Raw genomic sequence first — 22,232 nt, forward strand, 5'->3', positions numbered from 1 at the left:
AAGCATCCTTTTCAGTGCGGTCTTCATATATTTGAATGTCTCTCCATTTAAAAAAGAAGAGTGTATTGACATAGTGTCTTTGTTTCATATAGATCCTGAATCTGCAGTTTTGCAGCAGCTTTCCAGTCCCTATTGTGCATTTAACTTAGATTTAACAGAAACCACAGAATGGTTTTGTAATGGATATTATCTGTGCTCCTGGTCCCTGAAATGCCTTTTGGATGGGCTAATATCAGCAAAATTTTAGTGTGTAGTCAGGGAATTATATAGAAAACATGTAATTGGACTTCATGAGAAATTGTTGACTAATACCCTTCTGATGGTACCTTGGTATCATCTATGGCTGAGTAATCTGTGTAAAGTGATTTGCATCACAGCCGAGTTAGCGTCAAGGGTATACTTTGGACAGAAGGCACACTTTAGAAATTAGGTTCTCCTTTTTTTTTTTTCCATGTGAAAATACACTACATATGCTCCCTGTTTTTCTCAGGGACTATCACACAGCCCTAAAACATTTACAGCTTTGCTTATGCTAGAAGGAGGGAATGAGAGGAGAGGAAATATGACAGTGGGGGCTGGTGGCAGCATGAAACTGCAGCTCTCCATGTGCTTTCAGTGCCTTGTTTATTGCTTCATGCAGCACAGCCTAGATGAGGCTCATCAAGAGCCAACTCTAATTGAAGCTGTCCTATAAAAGTGCTGTTATGAGCAGATGTGGCTGTACCAGGAATATTTTTTTTAATGAACTTAAAAATATTTTAAGACCTAAAATATTTCTGGCCAGAAACAAGATACTTGGCACAGACCGAGCATTTAAGCTTCATTGCAGAAACTTATCTCAATTTTCTCACCCCATTCCTAGTCCTGGGAATCTAATCATTACTTGTCCCCATTAATGCTGTGTGCTTTAAAAGGTTTTATTTGGTCTGTTTTTCCATCTTGACATAAATCACACCTTTTGGGATAGATTTTTATTGGAGGTTGGAGGAAGAAAGCTTCTCACTTGGTAAAGATATCAGGGAATATTTGGGCACATTTTTAACTTATATTTTCACAATGGGGCCTTTTTCCAGCTTTCCCAGGTGTACTTTTCCACATTCAGCTGTGATAACTTGATGTCTATTGAAAATACAGTTACATTTCATAACCCTTTTTCCACTCCTATATCACAACTCAAACAATGGCAGCTCAGATGCTGATCATTTCCACTCAGCATAGGAACAAAGTACAGCAAAATTCAGTGCACAGTGGCCTGCACAGGGTGAAAAAAGCGGTAACTGTGAATGTTGAAGAGCAGTTGCCAACCTGGGCAGCAAAACTCAGGCACATGAGCCTTCCCGGCTGCAGCTTTGTGGTACCTTACTGCAATCAGCTAGAGCTTCTCAGCTGACCTTCAGTAATTCCCTCTTCTGTCATTATCTTTCTGGAAAACTGACCAGTGAGTTAAAATGTGGGTGAGTCAGTTTAAGTGAAATAACGTATTATTACCCATAATTTTGGATTTATGTCTAATTCCTTTTTTTTTTGATTGAAGCAGCTTGCTTTGGGTGTCAGAAGCTCAAAAAAGAGGTGTTTTCTAGAATGAGCAGAAAAGTTGAGCAAATGTGACAGCATTTGGAGCAGGTGGGTAGCTGAGTTTTGTTTTAGGCTATTCAGGCTATGTCCTGCTAGTAGAAAAAGTACTTACAAAAAAAAAAAAAAAAAGAGTCATGCCTTGAAGGTAAAGAAGGACAATAATTGAAAGAAAAGCTTAAGCAGATATTCCAGAGGTGTAACTCTTTTCTGTACTTTGCTTTTTGTTTGATCTAAGCCTTTGCAGCGTGCCTGCTGTGTTGTTTTGATGTGGAGTTGTGGTTTTGTGCTCCTCAGAGAGCACAGTTTGTGAATTCCCCCCTGGCAAGGAGGACACCACGATGCAGGGGCATGTGTGCTGCTGTGGGGAAAAGGGGAGCGAGCGTGACCATGCTTTGGACTGTGAAGCTACCCATGAATGAAGAAACTGTTCTGTACCAAGCCCTAATTTGTTACAATTTTTAAAAAAAGCATCAAGGAGAAGTTCACTGTACCCCTGCAATAGAAGTGACACGTTGGCAAGAAATTATTTAACCGTTAGTTGTGCAAGGGAATGGCTGATTTGTGAGCATGGCTCCTCTTAGGCTTTCAATCGTGAGTCCTGATGCAGAACTTGCATTCTGCATAGATTCGGCACTGACAGACCTATTACTTTGTCTTATGGGGTTCAACATTATCTTGGGCAAAAGCATCATTCCCGGCCATGGGCAGAGTGCTCTTCTGGAGGGCTGATGGCTGGTGGCAGTGCCATACCCTGGTTGGTGCTGGAGCAGCCAGCTGGAGGCATGGGCTGGGGAGGCGTCAAGGAGATGCTGGATAGGGCTGCGGAGGATAAGGTAGGAAGCAAGGAGCTATTTTGTAGCTGAATTCCGAGCAAAGACTTCTTTGTCATAAGCACTGTCAAACAGCCTCGTTGCTACGGCAACGCCAGCTAGATAACCCATTTGGGAAAATACTTGTAGGACCTAACACTCTATCATCTGTCATTCAATAATTTCATGTTCATAATAACTAGGAAATCAATGGCCATCCTCCGAGACAGTTTGCTGAAAGGGTAAGCGCACCGCTGCCAGCGTGCAGCCCGGGCTTGTCTCTGCTCGCTGGGAGGCTCGTGCTGGCCACGGAGCATGGGGCAGCGCTCGCTTGTGTGGACCCGCTCAAAGATCGAAGGCAGGTTGAGGTTCGTGATCTAATTAAGCTGTGCCTTTGACACCCTTAAGAGAGAGAAGCAAATTACATATAAAGCATTTGTTATAGTGTAGGGAAACAAAGGTTTAGGTAGAATTAGCATGTCGCATTTTAAAACACTGAGGGAAACTATGTGCTCAAGTTATCACATGGCCAGCGTGATCAAATTCAGTAACTTAAAGGCTTTTTTTTCTTATCTTGGCTTTCTAATTAAACTGCTTATCCTCATAAAGGCTGTGTTACCTGCATGTTATGTATTGAATATAAAGCAATCACGGAACAGTAATTAAAATTCTTAAACATGCACCCGTTGACTTTACATACAATTAGTTTACTGCAGTGTGTCATTTATTAATAGCACAAGTTTTCAGAGCTGAGCCCCTGGTTGGCTATGCAGAGAAAGATGTATTTAGTAATTACTTTGGCAATGTTTATCTGGTTTAAAAAAATGCACTAATGTATATCTCTGGAAAGTAATACTGTAAATAAAAAACATGTTAAATTGGGGCTTGGGGAGAGAGGAGGAGTCCTTGCTGATTGGGATAATACAGACACGAAGAAAAGGTAATTCTCATCACTCTGTTACCAATACTTGAAAGACGCTTGTTCTCATAATCCACAACCGGAGTTTCTTTTTCCTTTTAAAAATTCTTTTATAAGGTGGTTATTTTCCAGCTGACTGTTTCAGCATGTTTTAGGTCCAATTAGCAGACAGTGCAGGGCAGATGCATGCAGGGCCACGGGCTGAAGCTTTGGAAACAGACTTCTTGTTTGTGCTGGGGAATGTGGTGAATACTCAGGTCAGTTTTTATGGTTTTCTGCAAAGAGGACATGCCTGTTGAAGGGAAGTCAATGGTTCACTCTGCAGATGTAGTAGTCAGTAGTCATATGAAGTGATACCTTAGGTATTAGCATGGGAAATGAGAAGGCATCGCAGTCCTTGTTTTGTATTCAGAGGTCAAACTGAGAGCTTCCAGGGTGATGACTTCAAGCTCTTCATCATTTGATGCCCTGCTGTGGTTTCTTGAGGTAAGCATTTGCTTTGCAACTTTGGAAAACTTGTTTGATTACAGCACATCCAATTACAGGCTCAGTGTGTGCTTTCTGTGTAAAATGTTTTCAGTTGTTCAAATCAGCAGAAGTACTTGCAGGTCCTAATTCCTAGCTGTGAGCTGTGTTAGTTAAGTCTCAGAAGCAGGGTGTATTTCATTCGTCCACTTGTGGTTTTAAGTTCAGAGTGGCTTGAATTCCTGTATTATGTCAGGTTTGGAAAAATGACTTCCTGGAATAGATCTGTTCAAAAGTGGGAGAAGAAACCTGTTCTTTTGATATTCTCTAACGTATTGGGTTCAGAGAAGAAGACAGAAGTTCAGGAGGGTGCCGGAGTTGAAGATGTCACAGCGCAGCTGTGGAGAAACCCAGAACTCAGTTCAGGCAGAGGACAGTCAAGATTTCATTGTGAGGGACATGATGAAGAAGGACTCCCTGAAGGAAATAGATTTAAGGAAATGTATGGATGAGATCCTGGAGGAACTTTGGCATAGAAAAAATAGAATAGTTATCCCAAATTACAGAGCTTCATAAATAGCAGTAGAGAGGTGCAAGTGGAAGAATTAAGTTGGACGTGTTAAGAAAGAGCTGTGGGAGCAGGGGCAATTACAGGAGTGAGTGACAGATGGGCCCAGACAGACAGTCTGGGTCTCTGGTGGTGAAGGTGTGCACCGTGACTGCGAAGTGGTTAAAAATACATTATATCAGCAAAACTGCGCAAAATGGAAATATTCAGTCAACAGCAGGCAGGACTGACAATAGTCAAGCTGTGATGTAGCTTAACCTTTCAGGGGAATTTTTTTATTCCATATGGAAAAACAATCTGGATGATTTGGAGAAGGCACCAAAGGGGTTAGCAATAGACCCACCATTGAAGAGAACTGGGAAACCATCCTCAAGAAAAGTACATCAAGATAACAAGCTAAGAAGGAATAAGAGCAGGTGGCTGGAGAGGAAACAAGTAGGTGCTTGAAGTGACACAAGTAACTTTTCACACCACGTTGACCTAGCAGTACTTGTAGCTGTCAGTTTTGTATAGGAAGTAATCTTCTCACCTGTGTGAGAAAATGACAAAGCCTTATTTCTTCATGTGCGTGGCTGCTAGGTACGTCCTGTGTGTGCACTGCAGAGGCAATGCTCCCATGGCCCCTCTGGCTACCTCCCTTCACACCGGGGTGTTTGGCAAGGGAAAGGCTGTCTTGTGGGGGTGAATGAACATGTTCTGATGTGTTATTAGTTGACAACTTTTATTCAGATTCTTAAAGAATGCAGGGAAGCAGTACAAAAGTTCATTTATTTGCCTTTATGAATGGAACTGGCAGCTTCCATGACTTCCTATGGGGTTTCTCGTATTTACTTTGTGTGGACTTGAAGGAAGGAGTTGTAGAGATATGGATGCATTTATTATTTATTGGTTAGGTCTTGTGCTTTCCCCCAGCATTTGTCAGTAACTGCTATTTTCTGTCACCCACTGGAAGATGGAAAGGATGAGAATTTGCAAGAGCGCCGAGGGAGCACGAACTGTGACTGCCTCTTCCATACTTAATGTGAGTGGATAAATACACAACATCAGTTTCCAGTGCTGGCGCTTGTTTCAGCCGTGCAAGTCCTCCTTCCCTCTCCTCCTTCCCCGCCTCTCCTAATAGAAGAGGAAAGCCAGGAGGAAGTTGTAACGTGACATTCCCTGTGTGTTGCAGGGGATAAATATTGCCTCCCCTGGTGCTGCTTTGATGAATCTATTTTTAGTCAGGGGTTAGATCAGTAAAGCTTGCACTGGAGAGTGTGAAATAGCATTGATCAAACTGACTTCTGAAGCAGGGTGAAAGACAAAAAAAATCAATTAAACCTGCAACCCAGGCATCCTGTTTTATTTTGCTGTGCACAGGAAAGCAGGCGTGCAGCTGTTGCTTGCTTTAACACCCGCACTGGGACTGTCATGGGGAGCAGCCCCTGCGAGCACGGCTGAGCCCAGCCTGCTTCGGAGGCTTTGGCAGACTCTCCCGTCTACCCACCACTGGGCGCAGTCTGAGGTCTCCTCCGCGGCCTCCTGCGCAGCAAGAGGGGTTATGTTAGAGTTCAGCTCCTGGGAGGAAGCACTTGAGGAAGAACACCGGGGAAATTTTGAAGCCAAAGGTGAAGGGAAATAAGGTAGAGAAGAGCTGGGAGGGAGCAGGATGTGATGGACAAAAGCAGTGTACAGCAGCAGAGGCCTGTTTGGAGTCATGAATGGATGAATGGAGAAACAAATGCAGAGTTGTGGCGGGGCACAGAATTTAAGCTGAGCATAGGAATCAAGAAAATACACAGCGGGATAGGAAAAATTAAAATTTCACCATTCAGTAATGGAAGGAGAAGAGAGAATGAGATAAAACAAAGGTTTGTGTTGTCAGCTGGAAGCTAGTGCCAATTTTATTATGTGTGTTCTCTGCAGTTTATTATAAGAGCTACCTTCAAAGAGTTTTTTCTTTAAAATTGGGTTTAACGCCATGCTATTATTGTTTCTTTGGAAGGTATACAAACATCTCAAAATGGTTTTGTTATCCCAAACAACTGCTGAAATTCATTAGATGCCATCCTCTGATGTGTTACTGCTCTGCCATCACCTGCTTGGTGCTTGGTGGCTCCCTCACCGCAGAGCTTCTTGGTGCTTTCTACACTGACGTTGAATTTTGAAGATTACTTGTCATATTTCAGTATTACACATTGCTACATTTCTGTGTTATTCATGCATTTCTAAAATGGTGATAACATTACCTGACTTTGTGTGGTACTTGGATATCTCTGTAGGAAAAATTCTGTATGAAACTTGACTTCTGTTGTTATGAATAGTTTACTGACATGTGTGTGGGGGGGGTTTGTACAGGTTAAATGTAATGATTTTTAAAATAGTCTGTTTTACTTGCTCAGAATTATTTGCTCTTCTGCTTGTGTCTGAAGGGAATAAAAACTTTTTTTTCAAACAGAAAGTAGTCCTTTATATAATAGTACAGAGAGGTCTTAGACAAACTAGCTGAGGATGACAGTTTTTCAAGATCTTTGCTCCCCATCCTTACTTTATCATTAACTTGCCATTAGGATAGCATGTGCTCAGGAAAGCACCTAAATGATTCATTTTATCAGTTGAATTGTGACCTTTTGTGAAATGTTTATACGATGAACTACAGTAGAGATTGGAAGGATGGCACAAGTGCCTTTGACATACAGAAACTTGATCATTTCACATGGTGATTTTGATGTGGTCATAGCTGTGTCTGCACCTTGTCACCTGGTGATCGATCTGCATATCTCTCATAACTTAACAGAAGGAAGACACCCTGTAATCGGAGAAGTTAACAGCTAAATAAGAGTTTAGTTGGGGCACGCTTTGAGGTCAAAAAGAACACAGGTATGTTTATGAGATTTGCTAAGAAAGCCAGGAGAAGCTGATTTAATATGAATTTCTGAGAGATTTCCAGAAGTAATCAGAGAAGTTGTTGGGATTACCATATAAGACTTGTGTAATTTTTGAAGCAAGGATGAGCCCGTCCCTATTTAGGTTCTGAATGCCTTGCATCAGGAATGTACCCACACCTTTTACTCTCTCTAGTGTTTTGGCTTTGTGCGGGAGAGCTCTTGGTGCGTGTTTATGCTTTGTTTACAAAAATAGCTGTTAAGGATGCTTTACTAAATTCTCACTGGGGTTCGCTCTGTTTCTTTAAATGTATCACTGATTTTCTGCCTTAGCAGTTCCAAACACCATAGTGGATGAGAAGTATGCTGAAATCATGGGGGGTTTTCCCATGATTTTTATTCCAACCACAACTGGGAATGTTTCTTTAAAAAACTCTGTGCTTACATGGTAACTCAGTTCTGAGGGATATGTAGCATTCAAACTTACTGGTAGCTAAAATACCTGAATTTTTAGTTCACACTTCTAGCTTGAGACAGGACTCTCTCTTGTTTTCCCTGAGCTGACAATGTTGTTGCACACTGTATGATAAAGTACATTTCCTAATTTATCTGGCCGTCACCGTTCGGATCCCTGAAGCATTACAGTAAATCCCTCACACGTCTGCTGAAGGGGTAGAGAACAACCTTACGGCTTCTGGCTAGTCACTCTAGTGACACGGTGAGGTCACTCTTGAAGGCAGTAACTTTTGAAGAAGACCACAGTGGGACAGAGAAATATGTCCTGTTACATGCAGGTAGTGTTTAACCATAGAAAATTTGTTGTCTTTTGCTAGAAGTCAACGACTCTCTCAGAAAACTTGTGATTCGGGAGCTGGGGGAGGGGACGAAAGGCATTGTTTGCCATAGCAACCTTAACATCCCCTTACAGTATGTCTGTCAGTTTTCTGAGGGCTAATTTATCATGTAAAGTGTATGCTATGTATGTCACATTTTACTGTCTGTTCATTTGTTTTGATAATCAAGATCTTGACAGATTTGTCCCACATGGTAGGATTTATAGAAAGGATTTTCTTATCACTGAATTAAGTTGATACATATAATCCTAGTGTCCTGCAGAAGAACTGAATAGAAATGAAAGACATTCAGACTAGATCTGAAGGTCTTGCAGAAAAAAACATCCCCCCAATCCATTATTCTTGATTTTTTTTTTCCTGTGATTTGTTTCATATCTCTACAGAGCAATCACAAAGAACAAGCATTGACTTTGAGAAGGTTAAATATTTCCCCTTCTATTAAAATATCATTCTGTTTTATAAGGTGAGAAGTGCAATTCTGTACAAATGAAACACAAGTGAGTTTTGGAAATGTGCTGCTTTCCCCTCCAGTGTACATGCTCACATATATTCTGCCTATAGTTTGAAGCCTGGTAAGTAAATTCATTTTTCACAGATGTCACTTCCTCCCCTGTGGTAAATGAAAGCATCTTTCTCTCCTCTCTGAAGATGACGAGTTGAAAATGGGGGGGCTGACTTCTTATGGACAAGTAGAAACATGGACAGATTTAGCCACAGGAGATGCCTACCTGTCCTGAACCCCTGTTTTCCTTTTGAGGTTAAATGATTCGGTAGTATTGAAATTGTCTCTGGAGTATATAAGATTAGGTTTATCCTTTTTTGTATCACAGCAGAGCACTTGGCAAATGGATGGGTAGGTGTGGGCACACAGGGAAGGTGTGTGTCTGGGTGAGCTTCCTTAAACTCTTAAAATATAAGTACATGATCTGGCTTGCTGTTGGAGCTGGCAAAAGTTGTGCAAGTGGACTTGAACTTTTTGAGATAGAAAGCTCCAAACAATATCTCCTAAAATATCTATCCTGCAAGGATATATTTCTATTTTAGTATTATTTTTAAGAAACAGCATCATTTGCTTTTGGTAAAGTATAAGTGTACTGAGGACACTCACTGCGCTATTGGACAAAAGCACACTGGACATTTCCCAGTAAGTAGGTACATTCAGATAAATGTAACAAGACTTCCATTTTCCCAGCCCTAGGACTGGAGAGAACATCAGTGGAGAATTACAAAGCAAAGATTCTTTTAGCAGGAGATTTCTGTTTCATTTCTTGTTGTATTTCTCTGTTCTAGACTCTGCTTGTCTTTATTTATGACTGATATTGACAACCGAAATACACTGGAGAGCTCGGGCATGTATTTCAAGAGGAGCACATTTTGAAATCCAAAATGCAAAACTTCAGGGAGATAGTGTCTGCACTGTGTGAAAGTTTAATTGGGAAGGCTTTTCATCGCAGATTAATTGCATTGGTGTTTCTACTATCTAATCTATTAATACTTACCAGTGAAGAAGGGTGCTAAGGGGTTAATCTTTAGAACACACTGCAGGTTTTTAAGTGCCTCACTGTTGGTAGAGTGAATGAGACCCATCCTGCTACAATTCCTGCTTCCCACCTGAAGGTTTCTTCTAAGTGATTTTGGTGTTTGTAGCATTTCTGGTGGTTTCTGTGCCAAATACTAGTTAAGTACTTTAATTGGCACCATTCTTTGACTGCAGTGTGATTGAACGTTTTTTCTCTACTGTACATCGTCCTTTGGCTATTTTAGGCAGCTAGACTCAAAAGTTATTCTTAATGCCCCTGCCCAGAGGGCTCAGAGAAACCAGAAGTCCTGGCATGCTGCAGTAATGCTGAAGTGGAGGCCAGGGGAGGCAGCAGCCGCATGGAGGCTGTATGGCAGAGGTGTCCCTGTGGTCGGGCAGCAAGGGCCAGGCAGGCACCCACCCCCTGAAACCGCTGGCGTGTGACAAATCTCCCCTCTGAAGCTGACAAGCTCTGGGGTTTAACTTTTTGTTCCAGGAGGAAAGAGCAGATTTCAGACTAAGGATCTGAAATGTCCTTCAGAGATAAAGCAGGATTTGCTATGCTAATTTCTTTTCCAAAGGACATCAAAATGGAAGAAGAATAGGCACATTAATCGGATTTCATTTGTCTCCATCCATGTGGCTCTGCAGGAGTTTTTTCACTCTATCATTTTTCTTCCTAACTCCTTATACCTAAGTTCAGACCTGGCGTTGCTGTTTTACGATGGCCTGGGTGAGCATTGCAGGGAGTTTGTGGGGGGCATACTGGCAAGGCTGAGGTCTGGTGCGCTGGGGGGACTCAGGGCACCCCGACGCTGGCAGAGCAGCTGGCACAAGGTCCCAGTGGTGCCAGCGTGGGGGCCGGGACCGTACTTTGCCCAGGCAGCCAGCCGGGTCAACGTCCAGCAGACCTACACACTTCCCAGACAGCTGGCACGGTAACCAAACACCAGTAATTTTCAGAGAAAGACACATCTAATAACATTAATTTTCTTCTAGAGCAGACGGTAAGGTAACTAAATCCAGGTTGATTGGGCTTCATTGGGACTTTTACCTAATGATCTTCTAGAAAGCAGGTGCACTGGCAGTGGGTTTAAGCTTTAGAAAGCCCAAACAGTGTACAAAGTAAACCTTTGACACTGTGGGGATTTTACAGGAGGGGGATCTGCATTAGTTTTAGATCATTACAAAGCATTTGCTGACTACAACAGAATTAATGGTGCTTTTATGGTAGTCAGTTAATGACTATCAACAAACAGAGTTGATTTCAGTTCAAATTGTAATTTTAAATCAAACTAGCCAGCTGTCAGACACTGGAGTGGTGTGGACGGTTTCTCCTGCAGCATTGCATGGTGCTGCTCCTGCATCCATCATTCTATCAGGTGTGTGTTGGGAGCCAGATTTGAGATTCAATCACATATACCACCTAATACTAATTTTAGGGTGATGAAGTAATGATTAGTTACACAAAAACAACTGATTCCCCTCTGCCTCACTACTCCTGTAAAGACTTAGGTCATTTCTACGTTGAAAAATTATTTTGTACTGTAGTAACATGAACTTCTGACAGTTACATTACAATATCTTTCTGCTTTGGCAAAGGGGGAAAGCAGCTGCTTTTATGGCCTGATTCGGTACATGACACCTTTTGAGCTTCAATGCCATGAAAATCCATTCAAGGCCATGAAAACTTCCCTAATCCTGGGGTGTTTTTCTAGGGTACAGTATGCCATTTATACAGGGCAAGACAGAATAGTCTATTATATTGCATGTATGCCTGAACAGTTCTTCCAGGTTGTCAATTGTATGAGCTTTGAAAGTGAACTGTCTGTATAGGTAAATATATCTCTATAATGGTAGGGCATTATTCATGACAGGCTACTCTCCTCAGCATCTTTACTTGACTTTTGAAATACTCAAATGTGCCAACACTACTCCTGTAGATGTATCCACCTAACAGTACTTAAACTGGACGGCAAGAAAAAAGGAGATAGTCCAATCTACCTCTAGCTAGTATATTTTAGCCACTCTGGGATGAAGACATGTTCAGCCATCCCCCTGGCAAGTATATATCTTGCTTAGTTTTTCTGATCCCTCAAATAGCTGTGGTTGTCAGTTTTAGCAAGGGACTTTCTCAAGTCATGAGTAATTTTTTCTTTTGTACTTTTATACTGATTAGCACACCATGAGTACCACTTAAAACTTTTAATTAAGAAACCACACAAGACATTTTAATTACATTTGAGTGCTGGAGACTGCGGTAGCCTCAGCAGAACTTGGATGGGTGTAACAGCCCTCCACAATGCATTCTTTGAAAAGCTCTGAGAAGTCTTGAACGGTTCATTGAATTAATGCTCTTGCAAGACAGGTGTTACTTATTTTATAGGAATGTAAAAAGGAAGAGCTTTTCAGGGTATCAGGGGAACGAACAGAGTCAAGGAGGTCTGAGCTCACTGCTGCTCTCATCCTCTGAACCAGTTCCTGCTGCTTCAGCATTTGAATTAGAGTTTTGTACTGTGAGCTCAGTTTCTCATTGAGGCGTTTCATTGATATTTGCCTTTGTTTGTTCTGGGCCTGAACTTGGCGTGTAATACTTCAGTTCTAGACGGTCTTTCCTTCCCACACAGATGTAAAAAAAAAAGCTCAGATTTAATCTTCAGGTGTGGCAAAAAAAAAAAAAAAAGGATTTTTTTGTTTTTTCTTAACAGACGTAGCTTGAAAAGCTTTGAAACCAGTGAGGACAATAATAAAATGTAGTATTATAAACATGTTTGAAGTCTGAAGTCATTATGCAATCATTAATAAAGCCTTGTAACGCAGTTGGACTATATGGTGTATTGCCAGCTAATGTTTGCTAAGGAACTTTCAGTTTGGTAGATATTCTAGCTTTTTGTGCAAGAGCTGGTAAATTTGGAGCCTTGGAATTGAATTAGTAAGGTATCATATTGCCAATATCAGATTTCTGAAGAGGCCAACAATAAACATGCAGGCAAGCTATCAGCAAGTCTATGCATGGGCAGATCTTGCTGTGGTATTCTCTCTCATAGCTCCCAGGAGTCAGTGAATTATGGGCTTCCTAAGCAGGCAAACGTCTACTGCAGTTATCTGTTGTAAAGTTGTCTAATACCTTTTCGAACCCTTTTCTGCTTTTTGCTTCCAGTGAGTTTTGGTAATGAGTTCCGCAGTCAAATTACTTGGCAAAAAAAATCCTGACTTTCTTTTGTTGCTTTAAATGTATTGTCTGATTATTTCATTGTGTAATGTTAGAAGGAATGGCTTCCATACGAGGGAAAAAATTATAGGTTAAGATGAAAGATGCAGGGAAAGTGAACTATTACACATCTGTGTTTCTCATCTATTCTTCATAGCTCTTCCATTACCATTAAATGATTTAGAGATGGAAAGACCAGGACTGCTGGCTGTATTCAAATGTGGGTATTGCTGGGGATTGTGCAGTTTCATAACAAGAGTTTCTCCTCCATTGCCAGTCTTTTCCTAAAATTCTTCACATTCTGCTTGACTTCTTACCATGGTTAAGCATTGAACCTGTAGTTCAAGGAAACTATCCACAAGTCCGGATCTATTTTCTGAGTAGAAGTAACTACTTTAGAGACCACGACTCTGGTTATTTTAGCAATGTTTCCTAAGTGCATTATTTAATGTTTATTGACATTATATCCCAATCTATCTATAATCAGAGTTTTTTTCCACAACTCTGTTCAGCCATTTTAGGTTTGGCTATCCTGAATAAAATTTTGTCATTCCTTTTAAATCCTTTCAAGTTTATATATGAGTAACTCAACTCTGCACACTCTACAGTGTTGAAACTCTCTAGTGCAGTAAAGAGCTATTAGTCTGGTTTCACATGATCACATGGTTAAAAAAAAAGTAAAGGTGTGCCAGATAATTTCCTGATAACTAACTGATGAGGTAGAGAAAGTCAAGAGAAAGTCCAGCTTCTTTTACAATTTTTTAACAAAGTCCTTAGTTTAGAGAAGACTCTTGGGGCCAGCATTGACTGATTTTCTCAATTGAACTGAAACCGTCCATTTGATGTCTTTATGTATTCCTAAGGCCTTAAAGTTCGGTATAGGCATCATTTGGTGTTTTGCAACACTTCTGTTATTGATTAGGGCAGCAGTTTAAGGAATTATAAGGGAGCCACTCAGAGTAAAAACCTTGGAAAAGAATATTCTGGATGAAACTTTGAGAAAGAAAAGAGAAAAAAGGGTATCTGAGCAGTCTTGTGTTTGGCCAGTAGGCCTGGTAAAGGACTGGTGCTAGCCAGCCTGTTCACATGAGAGTGGTAGGTAAACAAGGGTTCATTTGATTTTTTAGAACAAAAGGGTCAAGTAGCTCTTGTGTTGTAAGCAATTGTGATAGATAAGGTTCCTCATGTGCTTGCTTTCCATTTCTCTCTAGATGTTTATTTACATTTTGGACCAGGAATCCCGTAGATATGTGTCAATTTAACCATGGATGAGAAAAAAAAATCAGTAGACAGGACTTGGGTCATACGATGTTGTAGGTACTCCCTACCTTCCAGGAGGCATCTGAGTCTAATGGAAGGTTCCATTTTTGGAGCCCATTTGATTTATGATCAGGTAGACCTGGATAGTCTGCAGATAAATTACAGTCCTCCTGGGAAATACAGAACATGGGAATTCCATGTCTTGCCTTTCCTTCTACCACCCTTATTCTTGCTGTGACTTTGAGCAGGGCATGAAGTCTTGGTGGTTCTGCTACAGCATATGAGTTTAAACAAGTGTGTTTCCTATGGACATAAATTAATTTTCCTCCCAATATTGCATTTTATTGTAGATAGACATTCTTACTTTTTAAAATAGTGCATTTCTAAAGTGTGCTCTGATGTCTCTGGAAACCGTATAGTGAGTTTTTACCTTGAGTTAGATTTTCATGTATCTTTTGTAGGGAGTGTGGTTAAATTTTCCAGGTGTTTGGGGGTTTTTTTTGTATTTGCAAAAATCCATTTTATTGGAGCCTAAGCCCATTTCAATGACTCTGTCCTTCCATAGTTTGAACCTTCATTTAGCCTACTGGGTAATAAACATTATGTTATTTTAGAGTTCAAGATGGTTAGCTTGTATGCAAATTCTGAGTCTTTGGGTTACATTTACTGAAGGTTTTTAAGTTTTTCTCTGCAATCATAAATTCCTTATTTTTCTACTATGCAAGTTGACTGATGCATACAATCACCTGATTTCAGCAGCTGAGGCTTTATGAAAAACATTATCATGATGAACTGAAAGATGTGGCCAGACTGAGGTCAAGCCTTAGGAGTTTGAGGCTTTGTTTAGGACAGTGGGGATAACCAAAGGGTTTTTCTAATTCCCCTTTCCTTATGATATTTTTGTTTTATAGGTATGCAGCCCTAAATCTATAAATTGCATTGCAGTCTATTCTGTGAGGTAAATTTCTGGGTATTCTTCAAAATGTATAGACTAAATGCAGTTAAGTTGGTAAATTCAGGAGGAGAGTGTAAATTCAAGGGCATGCAAAGGCAACTTGGAATTCCACATTTGCCTCACTGGGTTTCACCACTTAGTTTGGACCAACAATTTCACTATCCTCACTTAACATGAATGTTAGCTGTGTGATAAAGAAGATATAAAGGAGTGAGTGGCCTTTAATGTCAGTGTCATTGCCTTGAATTTTTTACAATTATAAATTTTCAAGCATGGGTGCCTATAATTAGACACTTCTATACCTCAATGAGGAAACTATATAGCAAATGTGTAAGTCATGTCCTAGATGCTTAAAATGAATTAGGGGATCTAAACAAGGGCACCTTGTTTGAAAATATTAACAGAAATTTTGCTGTAACTCTCTTGAAATTAAACTCCATCCATTTGCATTATTGCGTTCCTGGTTTGACCATAAATTATGGTTTTAGTCTTTATGGTAACATTAAGTTGTAGGAGATGAACATGGAGAACTCCACAATCAAGAAAGCATTGAATTATTCAAGTGTCTTTGAATTACATGTAGAATAAGAATTACTTGATTATATTTTAGTACCTTTTTGGTCCCTTTAGCTACAAATTTGATGTTGGAAGGGATTAAGAGGAGGGAGAGAAGGAAGGAAAGAAAGAGATCGCTTTCTCCCCAACATCAAATTCAAGTTGATCAAAGCACATCATATGTTTCATTTTAGTCATTAGTTCAAGTTTTGCCTTGAACGTCATTCTGTGCTGCACGAAGTTTGGTATTTTGACCACATATAAAATCAAAGCAGCATATTTAGATGGAGCTCGAGAACCTGGAAGTACACCTTTCCTTCTCAAATAAATCTGTTCAGCCCCACAAAGTGTGCCCATTAGTGGCTGCAGAACCCTTTTGCTCTCTGTATGGGCAGAGGGCAGGCACTTGATAAATGAATGGAGAAGCATATGTCAGCTTCAGAGAAGGAAAAAAAAGAACCAGAGGAAGAGCAATGAAAAAAGAGACTGTTGGGGGAAACTGCTGAAAGATTAGCTGTAGTTTTCCATTGCTTATTTTGTCTGTTGGGGTTTTTGTTGTTGTTGTTCGTTTGTTTCTTGTACCTATACAACTGGATTCCTGTAGTAATAGATCCTTTTTTCTACCCTTTTTTTTTAAGAACTAATTTTAAGGGACTATCAAGAATATACCAGGGTAAATCATGGCTCCTTTTATGAATATAGTTTAGTTTTCAGACGGTGTATGTGTCAGAGGAAGAAGTTGTGTCAGTGGAAGAAGAGAACACTTTCATCGAAAGATGGCATGGTTGTCCTTGCCTGACTGTTGTCTGGTTCATTGATCTGACTGTCTTAAGTTCAAAATTTACACATCTGAGAATCCTTCTGCACCTCACAATATAGAAACCTTCAAAGATTGAGTTGATGTTTGCTTCATGGGTTTAAACCTCTCAGCATGAACAGGTTTTCATGGGAGTGCGGAGGAGGAGAACAGAGGCTGATTCTTTCTAATGAACCTACCTCCACGGTTTGGCTTTGAAACCCTTGGACTTTGGGAAAACTTCAGAACCAAACCTGCCTGCTCAGGTTCTTCCACGAAATAAAAATTAATGTTATGTTTCAGAACAGTGCTGGAAGCTGATATAAGAAGAGCTTGCTCTGTTAATGGCCATTATTTGATTCTTCCTGGCTCTGCTCATTTATTAAAGGAGATGAAATTTAATTTGTAGTCTTAGCCTATCTGTAATTTACATAGAGGTTCTAGCAAACTTTGCTAATGTGCAGAGTTCACTGTAATGGTCCAGTTTTTCCTGTAGGTTTCTCTGCTGGCTTTCATCCCGGCTGTTAGGTAAAATTAAGGCCCAGAAAATCGGATTATTACATCCCAAGGGGCAGGACTGATAAGCAGCATGATTGTTGATCTGCTTGCTACCCGGTGTTGGTGGTGTTTGAGGTGCTTCTAGATGCAAAGCCAATTTGTTAACAATTAGTGCTCATTAGAATCATTTCCTGTTATCGATTTTAAATGTTTGACAAAGCACTTCTAGAAACCTACACCCCCAAAAAAAATAGTAGCTGTACATCAGTGCTTAGTAATTACAACTCTTTAGGGCCCAGTGTCAATCTTAACTAACTGGTTTCATTGGTTTCCAAGTAATTATTTCTGCTTTGGATCCCACCTGCTGTCCCCTCCAGATTAAAGATGCTTTGAAACAAGGGCGTAGTTCTTGATTAGCAGAGTTGCTGAGAAAGGAGTGATAAAACAAAAGCAACTTTTTTATTTTCTGTCTTGGTTTGTCATGGCTTGGGCTTTTTATCTTGCATAACTGCCACTGGATTACATGATATACAATATAGGAATTAATGTCAGCTTGGAATTCAGTGTGATTTCCATTGGCCTTAACATTTAACATGTGGGTTTAATTTTAAATGCATCCTTGCCTTTATACACACATTGAGAATTGTGGAGCCATTAAAATCTAATTTACAAATGGTAAAATTAGATACAATGGCATGTTATAATAAAAGCTTTGATGTCTAGGAGTCCAAGAGGGTATATCTTTTGAGTTTCTTGGAAATTAGGGCTATAATTACTATTAATCTGTTTAACATGTCAGAAGAGACTTGAAGGCGAGCTTATTTAATAAACAGTACAATGTGTGTATATATGTAAAAAGCACCAGATCAGGCACACCTGCATTTTCACATGTACTGGAGATCTATGACAAGTTGTTATAGACTCATGCTTTTTATGAGTACACTGGAATTTTTGGCTAAATTTGGCAGTGTCAAAGGTGAAGCTAGCAGTATAGCCATCTGGGTTAATTTTCTCTCCTTCCTTCCTTGCTTTAAATCGTTAGCAACATCAGCTCAGGTTTCACAACCACTCTCTTAAAATGCTGACAAATATTTCAATTGTATTCCATGATCCCTGTTGCACAAGGTGGAGACCTAACATAAGACTTGACTTGTGCCTTTCCTACCCCCATTCATGAATTAGTCTCACAATTACTGTAAAAATTAAGGTGAGTGTGGGTGAAATACGTGAAGCTTTGTCCCTCTAACCTTAATAAACAGAGCTGGTATTGACAGAAGTGAATTTTGTTTAACCACAGTACATTTGCTTCTTAATTAGTGAATATTCATCTGTCATCAGCAGCAGCTATGACACCCCTCCCCGCTAACACGTTCTGTCATAAATAATCAATGAGAGGCTATTAATATTCATGAGTGAGAATCTGTGTAGTCATGTGCACTGATGCAGAGACAGGGGGAGTGTTGCCATGAACTGAGTCGAAACTCTGTGTGTGTATACGTGAGTGTAAGATAGTTAGGGAAAGGGAAGAAGAGCATGCTGCTACACACTACCCTGCCTTGTGCTTCCAGCTAACAGTGGTGTGCCTGTGTTTCGGGGCTGGAGTGACTGATGAAAAACAGTAGTCAAGTCTGGAGGGTGATTCCCTGTCAGTGCATTTGCCTTTCAGTGCTGGGGAAATTAGAGGCTTTGCTCTTGTGTTGCTTATTAGGATGGGCTGCAATCTGTGCACTTTTCAGAAGAGAGAGGAGCACTACAAACTGCTCTATGAAGTTTCACAGGTGAGTGCAGAGGATATTACCAGCATCTCCAGAGTAAAAATGTGTGCTCTTTACAGAGTAAGTAGAGATGCTTTTGTTTTGCTTTGCCTTTTTTTCCCTTTGCAAAAATGCTAGCTAAGTTGTTGTTGGGGGGGGGGGGGGGGGGGTTGGGGGTTGATAATTATTAGTATTTTGGATGCCTGTTGTTTTCTACTCATTTGCCACTCCCCCTTCAGATGACTTCCTGTGGGATTCTTTTAACATTTTTGTGCATCTTCTGCCAAGATGTCAGTCATATAGCAGCAGTCTCACTGAACCGTATCGGTGTAGTTTTAAGGGAGCCCTTGGCTTTCGTAATAAGTCTGATTTCAGACAAGTTGCACTGCTGCCTCTGAAAGCATTAGGTCTGTGATCTCAGGTATTTCTAAGTTAAGGACAAAGTTTTTATGGCATGTCTGTGCTGGCCAAGAAGGATGTTAAATTTTCATGATAATTAATTAATTTTGAAATGATTCTGAAATGTGCATGTCACCTTTAAACAGGTACTGAGTATAACAGGGTTTCCACGGGTGAGGTGTGCTGCTTGCTCATTCATTGTGTGCATTATTTCTGTTTACTACTAGACAAAGATCTTAATCCCATCTAGATATTTTGGTGTCCCTTTCAGCATTGTAGCAGTGTAGCAGTGTGCTGCTAACGTGTTCCCAGTTCCTTCAGAATAAGATGAGAAAAGATGAAACAAGCACTTACCATAATAGCCCATAATGTTTTCTCAGATCCTATTGAATCAGTATTTGATTTGCAGCTTTTTGTTTGTTTCTTCCTCTTGGCACAGCAGACCCTCGCATACTAAAGTTTAGTGCCTTTCAGCATCTGTTCTCTCCCTCTCTGTAATTTGTCCTGGCTTTGACACATTGCCGTTGACGGAGGCTGAACGCTTGCAGTTCTGGACTGCGCTGCTGCTGACAGGCAGCGCGGAGGAGAAAAAACAGCTTACGGTGTTGGTGGTCTATTGGCACAGCAGCAGCTAAGTGCCCATTGCCGACTGGTTCCCTCCGAGTTCCTCCTGACGTTCATTTCACAGTGAGCTAATTACAAAGTGGATTCTCTACACATGAAGCAGCCTCCTCAGTTGCAGTGTTAATGCACATTTTCATGGTAATGTGATCAAAGCCTCATTAGTCAGTTTCCAAAATGATCCTCTGCATTAATTAAATATAAAAATGACTCTTTTTATCACCATAGAGAGGAAGAAGAAGATTAACATTGTTAATTACTACTGGGGGCAATACCTCTGCATCATTCTTTACCAATGAACCAGCAGGCTTATTCAATCCCAGAAGTGTCCGTTTGCAGGTAACCTGCCCGTTGCCTTGCCTTGTGAAGACAGTCTCTAGGTGGAACACTTCCCTTCAGTTCAATAGTTAGTCATAGTCCCATCATCATGTTTTCTTACGCCAATAGCACGGGGGAAAGAGTAGCAGTGCATTTCCCTCTCCTCCCTTTCCCCCTCCTCAGGTCTGGATTGCCAAACTGATCTGAAAGTGTAAAATGGAGAGAGTGGAGTAGGTTGGTGTTTGCTTTTCTGTGCCAGGGAATAAGAAATGCAGGTTGTGCTATGAAGGGGATTAGACATTTCTTAAAGGGCTGTATGTGTGTAGGGGAAAAAACAAAAAGCTGTGCCTGGTTTAGAGTGAAAGCATTTTGGAAATACTCCTTGCAGTAATCTTGCATAGTAATAAATGCTATTGAAACAATCAGCAAACCCAAAGGTGTGGGGTTTTTTTTAAGAGATTCTAGAGGAATTCTTCCCTTTATCTGTTATCTTCTCTGCTGTTGAGTTGGAGTGTCTGTGGATGTGAACAATCAAGGTCCAAAATGAACTAGTGCTTTCACTTTTTACTCTGGTGCTTGCCAGATAAAGTGTAATCCCTGGGAGGATCTGAGCGAGTTTCCTTGGGGAGCTGAAATGCAGTGAGCCTGGTGCTGCATCTTGTGCTGTTAGGGAAATGTCACTGATAAGGTGCAGGAGGAGAGCAAAGAAATGACTTAGTGTGCTTGCTGCCGGATCCTGTGTTCATCTGTAAACTCATCCCTATCTTTATTTCAGTGTATGCAGGTCAGAGCCCAAAGGATATTGAGCATATTTTTGACCAGGTGTTACAGTAGAGATCAGGTAATATCTCGTACCATAACTGCTTCTGTGTACAATACTGATTTGCTGCTATGCGGGGGAGCAGCAGTAGAGTATGATAAATTAAATTAAGCCAAGGCAGGCATTACTACTTGATTTGCAAATCCCTTTTTAACTCTCCAGTCCTGTAATTCCTATACCACAGCCTTGGCTCTTTCATCTGCGTGATTTCTGGAGAGCTTGGGACAAGTTAGCCTGTCAGAGACATGAACTGACTGAGGATGAGCTGTGGCTCACTAGCATATGTGGATCAGATAGATTAATTTAAATTCATATAAGGAAGCAATCCTAGCCTCATCTTTCACCTTTCTTATGCTAGGCTACCTGATACTGTGGGTGGTCTGTGCACTCATGTACTTAAAAATACAGTAAACAAAGGAAAGCGTGTTTGCAGAGGAAAACCATGCAAGTGCTTACAGTGAGGCATGTTTTCTGCTACTGTTTGTAGTGAGGTCAGATTCAGCACCGGAGAGCATTTTGTTGTAGAGCTGCTGGGAGATGAAGACATCGTTAGAATTTGTATAATTCCTTGCTCTTCCCCCCACCCCCTTCCTGCAGGCTCGTTTGCCTTTCACTGAGATAGCAGTTCAGAGGCCCTTTCTGAAAACACCATTTGCTTGTGTGGCAGAGACTTTTATTTTGATAACTGTGTCTTGCACGTGCAGATTGGGATTAAAACAAAAGTCAAATAGTCATTTTTTAAGAATGAAAGCTTTTGAGATACCATTACGCATTGGTGAAGGACCCTTGTGCTTCTGAGTGCCTCTTTACCTGTCCTCAGAACATGAGGATTGCTCAGCTTTAATTCTTGACTTCACTGTGAGAAGGTATCAGGCATAGCAGCCCCCAAGTCCTCTTCTTCATATGCCTACCGGTGGGGAAATGGAAGATGTCTCAGTTTGAAATTTATGGCCCTACATGCTGCTTCATGGGGCACTTTATTATTATTTCCTGTGTGCTGTATAAGCAGGATTGAGCTAATGAGTGTGCAGCCAGGAAGTCTACATCAACTCACTTAGAGAATGTGGGACCTGGTGTGTGCTCATGTCCATTAGGAGATTGCTCTGCCGTTCTCAGCTGATTTTCTCTTGCACTGCTGGGGTGAAAGAAGTGAGTTTAAGTCATTTGTTAGCTGCATGATGAGGATTCTTCCCCCATTTAGTAGAAAGGGTAAGAGAAATATGGCAAGGATTGGAGGGAATGAAACTGAAGCACCATCTGATCAATCATTGGCAGTGATCTTCAATAGCCTTGTGTAAGACTCAAGGATATGCAAATTTTTTCACAGAATTTTATGGATATTATATGGAAATCATTTCTGTTTGCTGGAATTTGTATGGTTTGTTTTCAAAATGTGGAGTTAACTGAGAGAAAAAAAGGGGGGGAGAGACAGAGAGCATAGTACTTTCAGAGGTCGACCGAAGAACAGTGTA

At 40.7% G+C, this 22,232-nt stretch overlaps 1 protein-coding gene across 2 annotated transcripts in view; it reads left to right on the forward strand.

Annotated features, from left to right (window-relative positions):
- Positions 1-22,232, forward strand: part of PDZRN4 (PDZ domain containing ring finger 4) — a 251,941-nt gene that overhangs the window by 123,702 nt on the left and 106,007 nt on the right. The window contains exon 1 of one of the 2 annotated variants that reach the window (XM_064447948.1): positions 18,353-18,626. The exons of the other annotated variant lie outside the window; for it this stretch is intronic. Within the exon in view, the coding sequence (XP_064304018.1) occupies positions 18,558-18,626 (69 nt within the window). The 5' untranslated portion in view covers positions 18,353-18,557. Of the gene's footprint in view, positions 1-18,352; positions 18,627-22,232 lie in introns of those variants that run through there. 2 annotated transcript variants of the gene reach the window in all.

Source organism: Phalacrocorax carbo, chromosome 1 (genome assembly GCF_963921805.1).
Source record: "Phalacrocorax carbo chromosome 1, bPhaCar2.1, whole genome shotgun sequence".
Classification (NCBI taxonomy): Eukaryota; Metazoa; Chordata; class Aves; order Suliformes; family Phalacrocoracidae; genus Phalacrocorax; species Phalacrocorax carbo.